Source organism: Accipiter gentilis, chromosome 3 (assembly GCF_929443795.1).
Source record: "Accipiter gentilis chromosome 3, bAccGen1.1, whole genome shotgun sequence".
NCBI classification, from domain to species: Eukaryota; Metazoa; Chordata; class Aves; order Accipitriformes; family Accipitridae; genus Astur; species Astur gentilis.
In genome coordinates, this window is record NC_064882.1 from 38,182,010 (window position 1) to 38,200,457 (window position 18,448).

The window sequence follows — 18,448 nt, forward strand, 5'->3', positions numbered from 1 at the left end:
CAACACACAACTAACACGTAGACACCAAAAAGCAAATTTCTCTGTCCTGACCCACCAGTGCAAAAAAGGATTTTTAGACAAGCTGTACTGGGCTAAATGTACTATTAATTCAAAATACAAGAAAACCCAAAGAAAGGGTGTGCATTTTATCTTTGTCTACTTCCCACAATAATCTAGTGCTACCAAATACAGTCAGCTGCTAGATTTTGTCAGAGCATAAATCCCTCCCTTATGAGGGGATGCGTGGATCTGTGGGGAAGCGTCTGGACTAGAGTACAACTCTGTGACTGATCCTGCAACAGGGAAGCATGCACTTATTTGACAGGCCTGAGTAACTGGATTAAAATTTCTGTGTTTAATTTTCCATAGAGTTAAGGACACGAACAAATATTTTTAGAATCAGGGTCTTGGTGGTGAAGAGTGTGCTGTGTTTTACACTGGAAGAATACATTAAACACTTCCTCTGTGTGACTCTTGAGTTATTACAAGAAATGTCTGCAAAGGCAGAATACAATACAGAGGCAAAAAACACCAGCTTCACACCCAGATGAAAACTCCAAGTTCCCTGCCCGCTAGTAGGTTATTATACTTACCAATATTGCAGTACTTCCCTGCATAACTTCCTTTGCAATCGCATACTATTTTCCCACTGAAAGTAATCATTTTACATTCTCCACCATTCATGCAAGGATCATGAACACAACCTACAAGCAGAAACCAAAGATCAAACCAAAGGTAAAAACTATTCAAGAGAATCAGTCCATTTTAACTTAACTTTAGTACACCTTCTCTGTGCGTATGGATTTTGGGGGAGTTTCTCCTTTTTTGCTCATCTCAGACCTACCCTTGATATAAATTAAAGGAAACTCTACCGATTTCTGCCCACTGAACTCTGTCTCATTGTTTTCGCTTTTATTGGACAATGTCAGCCTAGCTATTGACAAATATTTCCAACGAACAACAGGTAAAATGGGGGTGGTGATTATTATTACTATTGGTGATGGTGATGGTGTTAGCACTTCGTTCCGTACAGAGGGTTCTGCCAATTCCAAGTTTGCCACTGAGCTGCATTAAAATTTATAACGTATCTAGCAGGGAGCTCAGTTAAATATTTAGGATCTGTGACTGGGAAGTATCAAGTCCTATCAGATTTCCCAATTCTCCCATGGACTTCCAATGTCCTAGAAAACCACCGACTCTCCATGCTTTAGTTTCCAGTTCTGTAAGGTGGGAATAAAAGCACCTACCTATTTCGAAGGGCTTTTATAAAGCTTACTCAGTACTGTCAGTTACTTGGGAGTCTGGGCAGGGTAAAAGTCAGCCAGCCAGCATAACAGAATAGCCGTACCAGAGCACACGTATAGAGGAGGCATACGGTTTGCTTCCCACCATCTCTCCCTCCAAAAAGGAGGTGCTGTGCTGGCTTCATCAGACAAGTGACAACCCAAAGCGCATGCCCTGCAGCCAGCCGGCCAGCTGTGTCAGGCACCTGGCAGCCCCAAAACAAGGAGGAGGCTTCATAACATAAGCATCGCTGCAGCCAGGAATGGGTATGTCGGGCCAAAAAACATAGGGACTCTGGGGTCAATGCAGGGCATATGGGATCCTGGAGGTGGGTAGAGTTTACATGCTGGCAACTCAAGAGTGGGATAGCCTTGGGAAGAAAACCCAGAGCTGAAACAGCAATATGAAACGATTGTAGGTGTGCAGGGGAAGAGTAGAGGAGGGTGTGCCTCTCAGGCATGTTACAGTTTCGGAGGAGAAGTTTTACCATCTCTACTATATAATCTGTTGCATATTCTTACATGCTGCAGTTCAGGATTGCATCCTTCTCAAAGAAAACACTAAGATGTGTCCCTAAAATTCAGCTTAATGCATATAATTGCTTCCTCAAATAAATATGGACACATTGAAATGATTTCCTGGGTCAGCATTACTGCTCATACATGGAAAGGTAAGCTAAAATATTCTCTTTTGGGGTGGGTACATGACCTGCAGGAGCAGCATTACTGTGTATAACACCGCTCAGGCTTTGATATCCTTACTGTCTTTTATCCCCGCTGCATGCAGGCCAATAGCTGTAATACAAAATAGTGCCTTACTTTTGTGTTCGACGCTCCTGCACTCGATCTGACCGTTCACACACATGCACTGCTCCACAGCTCCTTGTTGGACTCTTGACCAGCTCATGCCCACATCAAAGAACTCATAGAGACTGTTGTCAAAACATTTATCTGAAACATAGTTTAAAAAACAACACAAGCTTTCTGAGGTTACTTCTTGCAAGGCATGGCACCACAGTCTCCATCATTGCCTGCTCATCCCTTTTTTCCTGGTGAGCAGATACATGTTTGTTGACAGTGGTTCTCAAGTAAGCCAGCCTCCATAGTGTGGAGGCACTAAGCCGCTCTCACAGCAGCTCCAAGGCCCTTGAGGCAGAGGTGGCTTTCTCTTCAAGCCTTATAAGCACGACAGCATCACCACTACTCAAGCCCTTCCGAAAGTTCATTCAGCAAACACAAAAAATCAAATCATCAGTGGTATACACTTCTGTCTGTCCCACTGTACTGCATCATCCACAGATGTTGGGCTGTGTTAGAGACGGTGGAGCATGAGGACTGAAAAAGGCTTCTTTGCTTCTTGTTGGGAGAGAAGTCTAGAGCTTCAGGGAACATGGTTTAGTGGCGGACTTGGTAGTGTTAGGTTAATGGTGGGACTCGATGACCTTAAGGGTCTTTTCCAAACTAAATGATTCTATGAAAAGCCTTCATTAAACAACAGCAAACACAACTGAAAACCCTAGGTGTAAAAGCCTAGTTCCTTGCTTGATGTGCTGTAAATTGGGAGTGACACCACTATAAAACTGGAAAAATAACCCAAGCAAAGCCTTTTGGCTTGACTCTCCTCCTTTGAAAATTACTACCCTGAAGGTGGAGGAGCTGCCCAGGTGCAAAGCTGACATCACAGGAAAAGTCATAATAGACCCATGTGTGCATATACATAAGGGATAAGGCGTCACCTGAAATTTTGTTGCTTTTTCATGTCTCTCTGCCCTACCTACGAGATGATATTAGTAATTTCCAAAGATGCAAGGGATATTTAAATCTTAAAACCAGCAAAGGGAGGGGAAGAGACTCTTTGTGTTTCCCATAGCTTAACACCTCACTGGCTCAGAGCATGCTTGGATTTATAATTGTATAATCAAGCTATTTTCAGCTGGCCTGTCAGCAATGGATTGTCTGTCATAACCACTTGGAAACCCGCCTACACAAATATTCATGCTGCAGTGGTCTCTCCCATCACAACAGCACTACCTTTTCATTAAGCAAACATTAACGAACTTTACTTACTGCTCGTACTTCATGTTGTAACACTCACGGAAGAAGATACTTACTCATCTGACAGTCCTCGCCCGTGAATTCCTCGGGACAGGTACAGTGGTACATCCTACGGCCATGAGCAAAAGAACAGGTCCCTCCGTTTTGGCAAGGGTTGTTTGCACAGTGATCTAGACAGGCCACATAAGAAGTTGTTAATAGCTGCCAGATAAGCCACGCTTTGTTGTGTTAGGCGTCAGCTTGGTTACATGAACCATTTTGGTTCAACGCATGGTGGGTTTAGTATCATCTATTAACCTAAAACAAAGTTTCTCCAACCAATTTACACTGGTTTTGTTTCCAGCTGTATAGCAGCTATATTTATCCAGCTTTTAAAAACCGTATAGTAAATCACTGAGCTGAACCTCCTCCCCCAGAGTAACTTGTCCGAAAGTGGTAGGTCCAGGCAACTAATGTAGTTAGTTGCCAGAGCTGCCACTGTGGCGAGGAAGAAGATGGGGCAAATGCCCACAAGATGGAGCTGTGCCTTTACACTGGGGAGGGAAGGCTGCAGCTCTGCCTCTGCCCGGATTACTGCCCTGCATGCTTAGCATTTCAACATCAATGACCGGGATTATGCATCTCTCTTTCAAATTACACAAAGGACAACCCTCGACAGAAGAATTTGCCATGGATTTTTGGATTATGTCTAAAACTAATGGACAGCTGGAACAAGGGGAAAAAATGTAAAGCAAAACAAGGGCACATCCAAGTAAATCAGGCCAAGCAATATTAAACTGGACCAGTCTAGTATATCTCTGTTTTCTAAAGAATTTTCTAAATCATGGGAAAATATGGTGGGAGAAGAGGGGATGTGCCAGGACAACCCTCTTAACTCCTGCAACAGAAACTTCACGTGGCAATGTGCAATGCAAAAGTTGTAACAGTCTTGCTGGCCAGGCAACATTCCTGATTTCAGGCAGTGTCAAGGGAGTTATCTCCCCTGAAGTTAATCAACATCAATGTTTTACACCTGCTGCAGAGCTGGCCCAACAGCTTGTCTGCATTTGAATCCTCTTTTTTTAATGCTGGTCAAACTCTGCGAGGGCAGCTGTAGGGCTATTCAATCCAGGTGGTGCTTCAGCCAGAGAGTACGGTCCTAAGCATGGGATGCAACATACAGAAACAAGCACACACATACAGGGCTGAAGCAAAGCATGAAAGGTACATCTGGAAATTTGCTACAGCAGTGTAAACGTGAGGTTCCCCTGCATGGATCAAAATATTTACTTCAGAATAGAGTGGTGTAATTGATATCAGATAGCAGGTTTGGGTGTATTCACTGGTAGTTTCACTCCACGATAACATCAAGTGAGAGCAAGTAAAGGCAGTGATGTTCCTACTGTTCCTGCTGGTCGATAGTTATGAAACTTTTAGTGGTGTAATATTTCCTCAAAGGAAAATCCAGCATTTCCTTTTCCCATCACACCAAACCATGACTTGATCTCCAAGCCACCTTCTGGTGCAGTGGTGCTTAAGTTATTTTTTGTACCCTCGTTAAATCTGCAAAAAGTACTTCCAGTCTATTTCTTTCCAGTCGGAGTGCCTCACTACATCCCACCCACCACTCCAGTCTGACCTCTCTGGGGTGTTCTGCATCCCTCCTCGCCTTTCCTGGAGCCCAGGAACAACTTCCACCCATAAGCACATGGACACCTCACGGTTCCCTGCAGGGAATCCTGCCCACCATTAACTATCCTTAATTGGGGAGTGCCGAGTCCCTGCCTGATCAGCCAATGTCTAAAGCCACCCAGCAGTATCTCCCCACCCTCGCGGGTAAAACACTCCCTGCTTGCTAGCAATCACCTTGACTTCAGCTTCACCTCTCTGAGGCTCTGCTGAAAGAGCAGTAGCCTTGTCTTGCGTTTCTACCCATATCTTCCCACAAAAGAAGGAAGGCCTTTTTGTTTCTGCCACCCACCTTTCCCAGAACTGGAATTGTTCTTCCCCAGAGCCTCTCTTGGGACGACGCCTCTTCCCCCTGCCTGCGCAGCCCACACCACTCTACTTCTTCCTTCCGTATCGGTCCAAACGTCTCAAAAAACCTCACTGTCTGGCACTTTTTTCCCCAAGCCTGAGTCTCCCTGGGGGTTTGGCCATTCATCCAAGACTTCCAGACATTCAGAGCAGTAGTCCTAACAGACTGCCCAAGATCTGGAGGTCCCACAGGTAGGCACATTGCACTTTTGTGCATCTATACGTACGTACATACAAGCTACACGTTCACAGCCCAGTTGGCCCATATGTATACAGGGATCACATCAGGCACACGCTACACGCAGTCCACAGAGATCCCCTGGGCAGGAGTGGAGGATCCTCTGGAAACCTGAAGGCAGAAATAAAGCTCCAACTGATTTAGGGGAGGTCTGAACAACCGCCTTGGATGTTGTTATGGTGAGCTCTGGCTCTGTACAGTGCAGTACTACCATCTCCCTCCATCAGAGCCTTCACACCTGAGCTTCATTTCATCCTGAAGATAAACACTTTTTGTTCAAACTTTCTCTTGAAGTTGGCAGATGTATTTTTCTGGATCAATGCCTCCAACACTTGCTTAGCACTAATTTCTAAGCAGCTCCAATGGTTTCAAGTCTACTCCCATGTACACTTGGTATTCTTGGCCTGGAGAGAGTTTGTGCTTCAGGCTTCACTTTCAAGCAGGTCCTTCCCCACCCTGGTTCCCACACTCCTCACCAATCTCTCATAGCCAAAGGATACTCTCTCTCCCCAAAATTTCATTTTTTCATGTTTTTCAAGTGTCTACAAAGTGGTTGAGATTCCCCCAAACATTTCATATTTTAGTGGAATTTTTTCACAACAAAATCATATATTTTCCACATCTTAAAGCTCAGCATTATTCAGTTTGACTGCTTCGTTCTTCCCAGCTATCTTCCCCAGCAGGCGAACTTTCCTCCTGTTTGCTTGAAGCTCCCTTCAGCCATTATGCAGCTCCTTCCTTTCACCCTCAGCATAAACCTTTTCTCTTTAAGCTATGGCTGGTGATTTGTCAAACATTTTCCAAGTCCAAATACAGTGCTTGCTACTTAAAAAAAATGTAGACTTATGTTTATAATTAACAGCTAAAGAGCTTTTATTTAATTTCACAAAATTCTTAATGCTTCCAGAAATAAAGTCTGTTCTTTGCAACAGCCAGCAGTGATCTTTTCCAGCTACCCCATCCTCTCTTTTCTTTCCTTTCCTCTCGCACACATATAACTCTTCTTTTTTTCTGCAGAAAAAACAGTAGCCAGGGCAAGCCCTCACTGGTGTGAAGGTATATGGACAGAGATACCCCTCAGTGAGGGGGAGGCAGACAAGTGTGGCTTGTTGCAAACCACCTTATCTAACACTGTGGTGGGCAAAAGGCAAAAATGAACCAGCAAGCTCAAAAAAGGCTGGCGGGCAGCCAGCTCTCTGCGGAGATGGCTGCACGTGGGGCTGGCAGGGCAATGGCAATGGGCAGATTGAGGGACAAAGGTGGCACAAAGCACCCCCAGAAATGCCATACTGGGCTTGGAGAGCTCCTTCTTCAGCTACTGGAAAAGCCTCTTTGAGTCAGCCAGCCACCACCGGGACAGTCAGTGCTTCACCAGAGGATTAAAGCAGTCATGAGTTACAGCTTCCAACATTTTATTTTAAGCTCGGGGAGGGCACTCATGAATAAGTTAGTGCAGCCCTCGTAGCCTGACTCTTGTAAGCATGAACTGTCTATAAAGTCTACATTCGTGTCTGACATACTTGCATTACAAAGGCACATACATTGCTGCTTGTTTTGGGGTTAGGTCATTTGTCTCTGATCTACTGTTAATCTGCTTTAAAGCCAGGCTGGAAAATAATTTAAAGTTGTTAAGTTTAAAATGATGATGCTGTGCACTGCTTAATTTTAGACTGTCAGCATGATTCAGCTAACGTTGGCTTTTCGAGCGCTCCGGTAGATTGCAATCAGTTTGGCGATGAGAATCCTGACACTGGGGAGAACTCCCTGCAAGGGGATGGTGGAAAATGACCTTTGTTTGAAAGTAGGAAGCAAACATCTAAGGGCATCTGTTTGTATCCCGCAGACTAAACAAGGCAGGTCACATTTGAAAGTAGTGAGGTGGAGAAGATAGGAACTCGATCAGCATTTAGACACAGATCCAAAAAAAACCTCAGGGGCGTCAAGTCTGATCAGTGCAACACCTGCTATTTCAACGCTGGTCTGTTGCTGTATGAATTGAGAATTAGATATATACATTCCTTACAAACTGAGATTCCCCAGCATCCAGCTCATGAAACACGGAGCTGGGGAGACAGAGACAAGCAGGGGCCAGCCCCTGAGGCTCTGCTGAGGACAGGGATGCATGTTCCCCACTGAACTGCTTGGGACGTGGTGCTTTCACCCAGTGTGTCAGTTGAGGTGACTTATCTAGAAAGGAGAGTTTGCCGCAGACCTTGGCTTCCCGTTTCAGACAGACTTTCGCAATGAGACGATTGTAGCGCTGGAGTGTGGTGACCACAAGAAGCCGTAGCGCTGCTCAGCCAAGTAACCCTTTCATTGTCCCTCAGTACTCCTGCAGTGAATGTGTCTGTCCTCTTGTCTTCTCTGACACAGCCTAAGCCCAAGGAAGCCTGGGTTTGGAGGCCTGCTCTTTACCCTGAGATCTCCAGGAAGGACAGCCCGAAGCGATGGCTGTGTGTTGCACAGGGTGTGAAATATTTCTGTGCCTTCTAAAAAATTAACTGGTGAAACAGACAGAAAATGTAGCTGACTAAATGAAGGGAAAAGAAAAAGGTACATCCAAGCCGTGAGGGGGAAGATGAACACCTCTGTGCTTGGCTCCAGCAGGAGTTCAGATTTCCATGCTGGCGTTACAGTAATTTCTCTCCATGACCTCAAGTTAGTCAACAGAGAGTGAACTAAAGACTGTGTGATAGTCACAATCTAATGCTATAATTATGCAGAGTCACAGAAAGATCCCAGAAACAGTTAATGTGAAGGCTTGCTCTGTGTACACCAAATAAAAGTAGCATTTGAAGGCACCGTCCCTCCTTATGGCAGGTGGCAAAGTAGGAGCCAGGTATCTGGAGCAACTCAGCAAAGGCTTGCCTTACCTGAGTGGTCTTCGGGCAACGAAGCGCAGTGTCCCCATCTCCTGTCCCGGTCATAGTTATGTGTTGTTGAACACCTGAAAAGAATGAAAGGTGCAGTTTAGTGCAGCTTTAAACAACCTGGATGTTTGCACTGAAACTATATGGACTTCACACTTTGGCAACCTGGCAATTCATAGGGTTTTTTCTAATTAGCATCTTTTTCGTTCAAATTTTCTTAAGACCAGAGGAAAAACACATTTTCTTTTGTTAAAGATGTTCTGCCCCATTTCTCTCAAACAAAATACAGATTAAGAATGAGATGTGGAAGCAGGACCTGAGATCTCCAACGAATCCTCCAGAAAAAACCAACCTTTTTTCTATTTCTAAGATTAGAAAATGAAAGACAGAAATAAAAACCAAAACCAAAGCACATAAATTATGTCTCCTTTATTCATTACAAAACAAGCAAAACAAGACCAACCCATTTCTTATGCCTGTCAGTTACTTTAATAATCTGTGGAGTCAGGAGACTGTCCACAGAGGGACTTTTTCCTGGCTTTCAGTGGCAAACATTTTGCACTCAGTTCCTTTAAAGTGTTTCTATTTTTTAACTTGCCAGACAAAATGAGGAAATAACTGACACAGGGTGATTTCCAAATGCACGGAGAAAACCTCTCCTTTTTGCAGAGAGCGGGCTGAATCCCGCGCGCCACGCCGCCTGTGAGAATCCTACAGAGACAAAGTTTGACAACTCTTTTATCCACGCGCTTTCCTTGCCCTCATCAGTCTGTTATCTCCAAGGCTCATAGCACTCCAAGGAGCTTTAAGCTGCTATTTTCCATTTGCAGAGGTAGACTTGTAAGCTTCCCTGAGGCCACACAGGGAGTGCGTGAGTGAACCTTGGAGGTCCATGTTGTGTCCCAATGCGCCATCCACCAAAATAGCCTCCTTAACCAGTTCTAATGCAGCATAATAAATATCAGCTGCCACTACACAGGAGAATGAGTGGCTACATGGCATTGGAAGAAATAGGAGTTTGCTTTATTTAACATGCCTGATAACCTATTTTTATTATGTGTGGTTTTATCATACCTTGAACAGTTGTGTTATCAAATATTTTTTCACCCTAGGACATAACAAGCTAGATTGAAATTTTATTGTAGAGCATGTCTACCATTTTAACTGCCCTACTTTGCTTCTTAATTAGGTGCCATGTGGTTTTTAAAATGCTTTAATTCCTATGGAGCATCTGAATAGGCCACACATATTAAGTTTGGTGACCTCAATTATATAAGGTGCACAAAAAGAAAGCTGCTTGGTTAGTCTAGTGCAGATTAACTTGACACCTTCTTAAAGAGGCTGTTTTCTCACAGGCATTAAGGCCTGTGTGACTCTGCTGGGAGTTAATGGAAATTTCTCTGTGCTCCTTCGGTGGGAAATGGATCGTGGCTTTTTTAAAGGATGGTCTATTACGCATGAGGATTAAGGTGAGGAGTAAGTTAAAAGTGGTTCCCAGAGGTGCGCTGCTTGTGTCATCGTTGGCAAAACCATCTCTGACTGAACACTTCATCTGTGCCAGCTGTGACGGGGAAGGAGAATCCAAACTTTTCTGACTTAATTAGTGATTTAGCAGAGCGACGTTACACTGAGCAGCATGGGAGAGGCAAATGGAAAAGGCCCCATATACATCTAAGAAATTCAAGCAAACTCTGATTATTAGGGGGGGGAAAAACAATTTATATGCAAATTAATACTCTCTGGAGTCTGTCCAGTAGCAGCCAACTTCTAAGCAAATGGAGAATTCAATTTTTCCCCTCTTAAATGTTTTTTGTCATCAGACACCCTGACAGAGGCTTCTTCCACCAGCTTTCCACAACCCACTGGTCCTCCCACCCAATGCTCTTCACAGCCAGTCCTCTCCTTCCCTATCTCCTCCCAGTGCCTACGAAGAGGTTGGTGCTCCCCTGCGATGCCAGGCTGCCTCCTCAGTGCCAGGCTTCTTGCACATTCACATAATCCTTTCATATTTTCCACCGCATATCTCTCCCTGTTTGGGAGAAGCTCAGAGCATCCTCAAAGCTACTTCACTAGTCTCTCTCTTTTTCTTTTTAAAATCTCTTTTTGGCTGGGGGGCTTATCAAAAATGTGATGACATTTTGGTCTCACAGGATGTTACCTTCAGCAGCCACACCAACCAAATGGGCTTATTATTTCTTTGTGCTACTCGTAAATGGGACCACTCTCTAAATTTATGAGACAACAAATGTCTTTACATCAGCCTGTCACATAAAATTGTTAACAAAAAAAGTGAAAAATTAAAGACACAGACACTGAATTAATTACACCAGAAAAGTCCACTACTGGGCATTGATTTAAACAACATTTTAAACCCATGCATGGTAAACAACACGGGAATGGATGGACAAAATGGTATATCAGAGGTGAGGCCTAACTGGTAGGCAGGTTAAATGGAAAGAGGGCTATTTTACCCATCAGGAGCATCGGGAGCCTTAATAATAGGACATTTTGGAGAGCAAGCAAAGCCTCGGGTCAGAGCCAGACCGGTGGAAGGAACAAGCTCTGCCATCACACCTGGTGCTGTCACCATGTTCGAGGCCCAGAGGTTCCCTCAGACCCTTTTAGGTGTTGTACTGACCACAGGAGATGGCCAGACTTTGCCTGATAACACCAGAGCAAGCATTACTACCACCAGCAAAATCCAGAGCCTGACGTTTGGTGTCTCCTGGCTCACCCCACATGTCCTTCTCCTTTCCAGGACTGGCATAAACTCTCCAGCTTGTAATCCAGCTGGCCAAAAAGCCCTCCTTTGCACTGTTTTCTATCTGTGGCCAAAGTATCAAATCTTCCTGTTTCCAGGGAAGATGGTAAGATCATGCCATTCCTCTACAGACCTAAGGCCACCCTTGCAACCGGCCACAACGGGAACCCGCACATCCAGCTCTCAACTGCAGGATAAGGTTTCTCCAGGGTATGAGTCAACACCTTCCAATTCACAGCCAAAATGTGAGCAGAAGTCTGCTCCCACTGTTCCCCTTGAGCAGGATCTCAAGGGAACCCATCCCACCATGGGACACAGGGGCAGGGCGCTGGTAGCATCCCTCACAGCCCCAGCTTGGCTGCAATTCAGACCACCATCCCCATTTGCTCTCATGGGTGTTCACTGCACCCCCATTTTGTCTGTCCCTACACTGTTTTGTCTTTCTGGAGGTACCAATGAACTTTAGCAACAGCTCCAGCTGATATTTTCTCTTCAACACAAAAAAAGCAAATTTACATGACATCTTTAGTACCTCATAAGAGCCCTCTAAATAGGAATTTATCTGTGAAAACATATTATAATTAAAGGGAAATGCAATACAGGATGCTGTTAAAGGAAGTTTGTTATTTGAATACTGCAATTATTTTGTCTTCTTTCCTGTGTTTTTGATAAATATTTATAAAGACACAACTTGTTTGTTGCTCTCAGAGAAAGTAGGGAGAGGTTTCTGCAGTCAGGACTGATTTATGTTGAAACATTTAATGTTATGAATGGACAAGGTCATGTCTGATGGCCTTCCACATTTAGCCCTTTGAATCAACACAGTAGCTTTCATAAATGAGATATCCAGCTTCGTGTTAAGGTAGACACTGCTGTTAAATGCTTTCTGCAGGAGGACTATCTTTTTATTGAACTTAATATGACGGGCTAGCACACAATATCTGCGTCATACGTAGTAGAAGAAAACATATAATAAAAATAAAGCCTACTGGAGCCAGCTTTGGCTCACACTATAGAGTCCTGCCTGTAGTCCTGCCTTAAAGTATGGCTTGAGGACTAAGGACATGGACTCATTAAGTGCATAATCCAGCACTCTCCCGGTCTGGTCTCCTTGCATTTGCACCCAAAGAGGCAAGTTGCATCCAGCCTCCCATCATCCCCATCCTTACTAGCAGCCGGCAGGCAGGAGCAGGAAGGACACCAGCCATGCCCTCACCGGCAGCCTGCCAGGTGCCCTGGGATCAGTGATTCAGCATCAGTCCAGCATGGGCTGGTGCCAAGTCACACAAAAATGCACAGAGCAGGTTTCCTGACCGCTGTTCAGGGCTCTTTTCCCAGCATCTCTGTGCCTGAAGTCACACGTTAGGTTGCTTTTAGCTTATGAAAGAAGAGTAAACACTGGCCAGAAGGTCGGCCATGGGGTGAAATGGCCTGTCAAAACCAAACAGCTCCAGCTGTCTTCCTCCTCATCTCCCTGCTTGTAAATGGCTTTTTAAAAATCGGAAGCATAAGAGCAAGTTGTCCGAGGTCAGCTCTAAAGTGTGCTCTAACCTTGGATCCCATCCATTCACAGGTTTTTCTGGTTTTTTCCATTTCTGTGGCCTAACTGGCTAAAAACAAATACACAGAGTGTCATGTATTAACAAGATCCATCTTAAGCATTGCATGAAATTAAGTGGGTCCAAAGGTCAAACTCTTTGTGGGTACAGTTCATCAAAGACAGGCTTCAAACTGGAAAATTATTCTGGTTCTCTCCAATATCTCTTAAGATATTCCGTAATTCTTGTTTCCTTGAGGCTTTTCTTGTCTGGATTGTATCTATGGATGTCGGGGAAATTCAGAAGTGGCCTCCTAGCCCGAAGCTCTATGTCTATTTGTGTAAGAAGGTATGTGTTGTGTTGTTTACATTACACCAGCACTTACACTTAAAACAGATGTGCCATTAGAAAGCTGGCACAGATTATGAAAAAAACTAGGCAGTCCAGTATAAAAAATGAGAGTTCTGTCCTGTATGGGTGAGTAAAATAAACTATAAAATATTATGTCCACCCTGAAAATATGCAAGTATGTGCCTTTTACATAGCTCATCTGTACATACATTTTCACATTACTGGTACCCATATATTCCCTGCTTCGTTGCCTTTGATTTCTGTTAATATATGCCCATTAGATAGGTTCATCTGCAAAGTTAGTCTTGTTTATTCAGTGCTTGCTGGAGTAGGATTCCCACCTGACTGCCCCTACCCCAAAATGAATAATGAATAACAACTTCTGCGTATGTAAAAGAATAACCTTTGCTCAAAATAAGGACACCTGGTCTTAAACACACTAGTAGAATCATTGCCCGACAAGCAGGAAAAAGGGGAGAGGAGGGGGAAAACCCCCTACTTTCCTCAAAAATCAGATGGTCTCTGCTGCAGTACAAGTATGGCTCACACAAATCAAACGATTCCTTAACCGAGTGTCATCTCTTAGAGGTGTCTGCATCTCTCCTTTCACCCTCAGCAGAGGGTTTCTGTCACGTCGTTTCATTGGTCCTGCCCTTTCTGTACAAGCTCTTGCCACTCATGCAAGTTGCAACTCCAGTATGAAGGCCAAGGAGGAAACATTTCTGCAGTTCTTGAGCTTTCTGTGGCCCTGGAGACCCCATGCCTGGGCTCTCCACCCTCTGAGCATGTCTTGACCTGAGGGCCATGACAATAAGCAGGAGAACTGCATGGTTCTCCTCGGCACGCATCAAGCTCCAGTTAATTATTCTAAAAACCAGATTAAAGCACTAAAAGGATGGCATTTTCATTTGAATGCTGTCTTCATTTATGAGCAATGTGAACTTACCATTTCTTTTGGGAAAATAGATTTGATAAACATGAGTGATAAAACCTTCCACCGTACCGGAAAGGAAATTTGCATAAATTTCCATCCTCCGTAAACACTGAAATACAAGAATAAAAAAACTCATCATGCAGGTGAACACCAACCCACGGGTATATATATTATATGTTATTAAATGAAATTATGAAGACAGATATATTCAAGTTTTTCAGCTGTACTTTGGACTCTGCGTTTCTGCAACTTCTAGTGCGTAAGAAGAGGCTTAAAATACTACATAATGACCAAATCAACAAAGATAAATGGGCTCTGTGGTAGAATAAAGATCTCAGATCATTTCAGCTCAAAATATATTGCAAATTCTGGTACAGCAAATGCCAATTATATTCATTAATTGCAATTATCATTTCTAATTATGTAGTATTGTAATAGCATATTAAATTGATTTCTGAAGTAGTATCCTTTCAGGCTCCATATCACATTGTAACATCTGTTTAAAACAATTAAGGCACCAGACAGTAGAAACTGAAATAGAAACAGTCAGGAGAAAGAAGGGTTTAAAGTTTGGGGGAAGACGGATAATTTTGATCATACCACCTTCTCTTTGGGATAAGCAGATTCCTTACAAGTGGGGAGAAATTGATGGGACCAGCATCTAAAAAGGGCAAGTTTTATGTTCACCACGTCAGTGATGGCAGTCTAAGGAAGGGTGGTGGGAGTCTAAGGAAGGCTAGTGGGAGTCTAGCAGAAAAAAATCCTTCAAGACGAGTCTTGAGAATGAGAGACTGAAGATAATAAAGACAATGAAAAACTGTCAGAGCTTATTTAACCATTAAACTAAAAGCAATCACTTTTGAGAGCCGGGAGCATGAATGGGAAGCCAACCACTGCCGTAGGAGAGAAATGGGGCGTACAGCCGAGCTGGCAGCGCAGCGCGTTTCCATTTCTCAGTGACGATGTACGCCTGCTCCTTGTCCTGAGCTTACCCCTTCCATGACGGCTGGGGCTTCTGCACACCCTTGCGATACCTGTTAACCCTCACGAGCCCAGACTCATCATCTCGGAGAGCTGTTGAGGCCAGTTATTAGCATTATGGAAAAAAATAACCCATTCCTGTGGTCCAAGCCCTTCCTAACCAGCTGGAATTATGGTGTCTCTATCTGTCCCAACTGTCCCCTTCCCCGTCAATGCAAACTAGCTACAGCCATCCCCTCTGCTATCCCTTTTGCAAGCTTGGTTTCCATTGTCTGAGCTAATTAAGCAAATGTTCAGGTATTTACCTTTTCTGATACCTCCCGTTATAAGCAGTTAGGGGAGTTGTGAAAATACATCCATTCAGAAGACATATTGCATCCCAAAGTCCATTAAAGACTGCTCTGAGCTATAAAGGCACCACTAATGGCCCAATTCATGTAATCCTTAACAGCAAAAGCACAGGACAACAGCAGCTTTAGAAATGGAAGTCTGCAATGCCCGTCCGTGCACAGCCAGGTTGTCTGTGTGTTTAGGTGCCATCAAAACAAATGCAACCCAGCAAACTGCATGAGGCTCAAACCCTTCTCTCACAGAGAGATCAAGGGCTGTGGCAGAAGTTGAAACTATACATACAAAGAGCTTATACACTTTAAAGTTGCAGGGCAGATGCAGCTCTGATTCAAATAAAGGGAGTTGCACACTTACAGCCACACTGTGTTATGAGTGAATATAAGCCACGCCAGCTGAGACAAACTAAAATCCCATCAGCACCTTTCCATTAATCCACATCTGAAGGAAAATTATCTGGGATTCCTGAGCTAATCCCAAATTCCCCTCTACACAGAAATTAATATTGGCATACCTATTCCATAATCCTTATTCATGTTGAAACAAAGACAGGCTTACTACCGACTTGCACAGCATGGATACAGACAGGCAGATCATTCTTACTGTCATGAAACCTATTGGATTGACTTTGTACCTTGTGGGCGAGTGAACTCATGTTTTGAGCCTCTTCCTGCCCCAGATTTGTAGTGCTACAAAGAGAAAAAAAGAATGTGGATTGGAGACACAAATTCACTCCGGGAACCATCCTATAGAGACAAATGTGCTTTCCAGTGTGCCCTGAAATCGTGTTTCTCCTAGTGCTTCTGCAAAGATCTCATTATTTGCGTGTGATTTTTGCTGGGGCACAGTCTGGTGAAAGAGGGTAGATAAACACTGGCTCGTGAAAGGTCTCTGTTAAACGAGGAAAACCCAGCACAGCACAAAAAAGGCCAAAGCTCTGCTCCATTATAACTTTCTATTGCCAAGGGACACATCCCCTACTTCTCTCGGCAGGAAGCTAATATGCATTCTGGGGCCGGTTCACAGCTACAAATAATATCCCAGAATTTGACTTTTCCTGCCATTTAGCTGTATCCCCCAGGGCATTAGTTAAAAAAGCAACCTCTACTCTATTTGGGTTTGCCAATCAGCAAGCAAAGAGCGCTAGGCTGAGCTGATTTTAAGCCACAGGAAATAATAAAAAATGGTAATACACATAAATTGCTGCTGCCACCAAAGGTGCCGACAACTGAACTATAGCAAAATAAAAATATCACAAAAGAAGTCAAAGAATCAGCACATCATGAACGTAGAACTGGATAGAGGACATAACAAGTAAGGGATAAGACAAAGCTGAGATATATAGGATGGGCAAGAACAGTTCTGAGGAAGAAACAGTTCTTGCACTCTACACCGACCCTGCCAGCACTGAGCAGTCTCCAATGGCTTCAGCCAGGGCTGACGTTTTCCTAGGCACCAGCAATATTCCTTTCCACTCCCACCTGCAGTATCTAGGGAGATACTGCTGTACTTCACTGGGATAGTTAGGATTATAGCATCATTTAGGTATATTTGAGCTAGTTTTAACCTAGCTAGTGAAATAAGGCTAATCATAAAGCCACACAACTGAGCATATCCAGGTTATTAGCTGCACTTCTAGTCCATGGTGGATGCCAGGCCATGGTGGTGTTGAAGCAAACTAGCAAAGTCAAACCATCACGGCCATGCTCAGCAGTGCTGCAGCTGCCTTGCAGACATACCCCGAAAAAGCACACAATGAAAACACTGAAGGGCATGGCATGAAAACACGGAGAGGTTTGAAAAGAAGGAGATGGTTACCTAAACTGGCATGTTCAGTTACCAGGTAGCAGTAAGGGCTGGTGAGGCAGCACTCTCTTTCCATGCTACTGCAGGCACCTGCTTATGTCAACACATTTCTGAGATGCATTTTCAAAGTGTTTCCATTTTTGTGGCCCTTCCTCCCCTCCCGTTCTTCCTCCCTAGCAGGGCATGGATGTAAGAAATTCTTTAAACGCAGATACATATAGGACCAGCTATCCTACAGGCCCCCAACTTAGTCATCACTGCTGTGAGCCTTCATCTAGCAAATCCCTTTTGTTTTTCATTTGAAGCACTCTTCCTTTCGGTCTGGTTGGCAGCTTCACTCATCTAACCCCAAGGCAACATCGTCCTGCCAGCCAGCACGTAGGTGATCCACCACTCCAAAACAGAAGAATCAGACTTACCATCCTTGCACAGTCACTGCTCAGAGTCAGAGCCAAGACAACAGTGAAAGGAGCACAGACTTTCATCTTCGGTCTCCTCTCACGAAGGTTTTGCCTGGCAGAGGGAAACTTCCAGGGCTGGGCTGAAGCGGGAGGGTGAATCAGCAATGAGCTTTCACAAGGCACTGCGATTTACTTGACTTTAGGGTATTTTAGTTTTCTAAGTAAGCAGAGCTGTTATCGTTGTTAATCATTAATGTCTTTGTGGATACATGGGAATGCCATGTAGTGAGATATTCTCCCTAAAGCACGGGGAGTGAAGAGTTTACAGAGTGCCTGACCCTCGGAGATGATCGCCGGTGTACTCAGCAAGCATTTCAGAGCACCTCCAGAGGAGCTGCTCCAATGTTGCTTGTAATCAGAGACGATTTACCATCCGGACATTTCCCATCTCTTTGCCTTCAGGAGCTAATTAAAAGCATGGTATAGCAATAAACAGGAGCTCCAAGCAAGCCCACTCAGGAGATGACATTACATTGCAAAATAGGGACCAGATCAATGCCGATATCAGACACAAGAATTACTCATTAACAGATGGTTACCTGCTCAACCGTGACTTAAAACAGAAGCCTTTCAGCAGCAGACTGGGAAAATTAAAAAGAAAGAAAATAGACATTACTCTGACAAAACATTTTGTGTACCAAAAAGTTCCCTTCTGCAGCCGCCTGAGCAAAGCCATCTCTGTCTTATAAGTGCTTGGCTGAGATAGCTGCACTGCAGAAGCACTTCTAATAGGGATGCAGAGGATATTGCTAAAACTGAGATTTCACCAGTGGAATCTGCTTCAGCCCCACCTTGCCCCACAACCA

At 44.1% G+C, this 18,448-nt stretch overlaps 1 protein-coding gene across 1 annotated transcript in view; it reads right to left on the bottom strand.

The window, feature by feature from the left end:
• Positions 1 to 17,756, bottom strand: part of HGFAC (HGF activator) — a 44,458-nt gene extending 26,702 nt beyond the window's left edge. Inside the window, exons 1-7 of the mRNA XM_049797916.1 lie at positions 17,601 to 17,756; positions 16,010 to 16,064; positions 14,059 to 14,155; positions 8,466 to 8,539; positions 3,395 to 3,508; positions 2,103 to 2,234; positions 594 to 704 (exon numbers count right to left, since the gene is read on the bottom strand). Coding sequence (XP_049653873.1) covers positions 594 to 704; positions 2,103 to 2,234; positions 3,395 to 3,508; positions 8,466 to 8,539; positions 14,059 to 14,155; positions 16,010 to 16,064; positions 17,601 to 17,666 — 649 coding nt within the window. The 5' untranslated portion in view covers positions 17,667 to 17,756. The remainder of the gene's footprint in view (positions 1 to 593; positions 705 to 2,102; positions 2,235 to 3,394; positions 3,509 to 8,465; positions 8,540 to 14,058; positions 14,156 to 16,009; positions 16,065 to 17,600) is intronic.
• Positions 17,757 to 18,448: the final 692 nt, after the last annotated feature.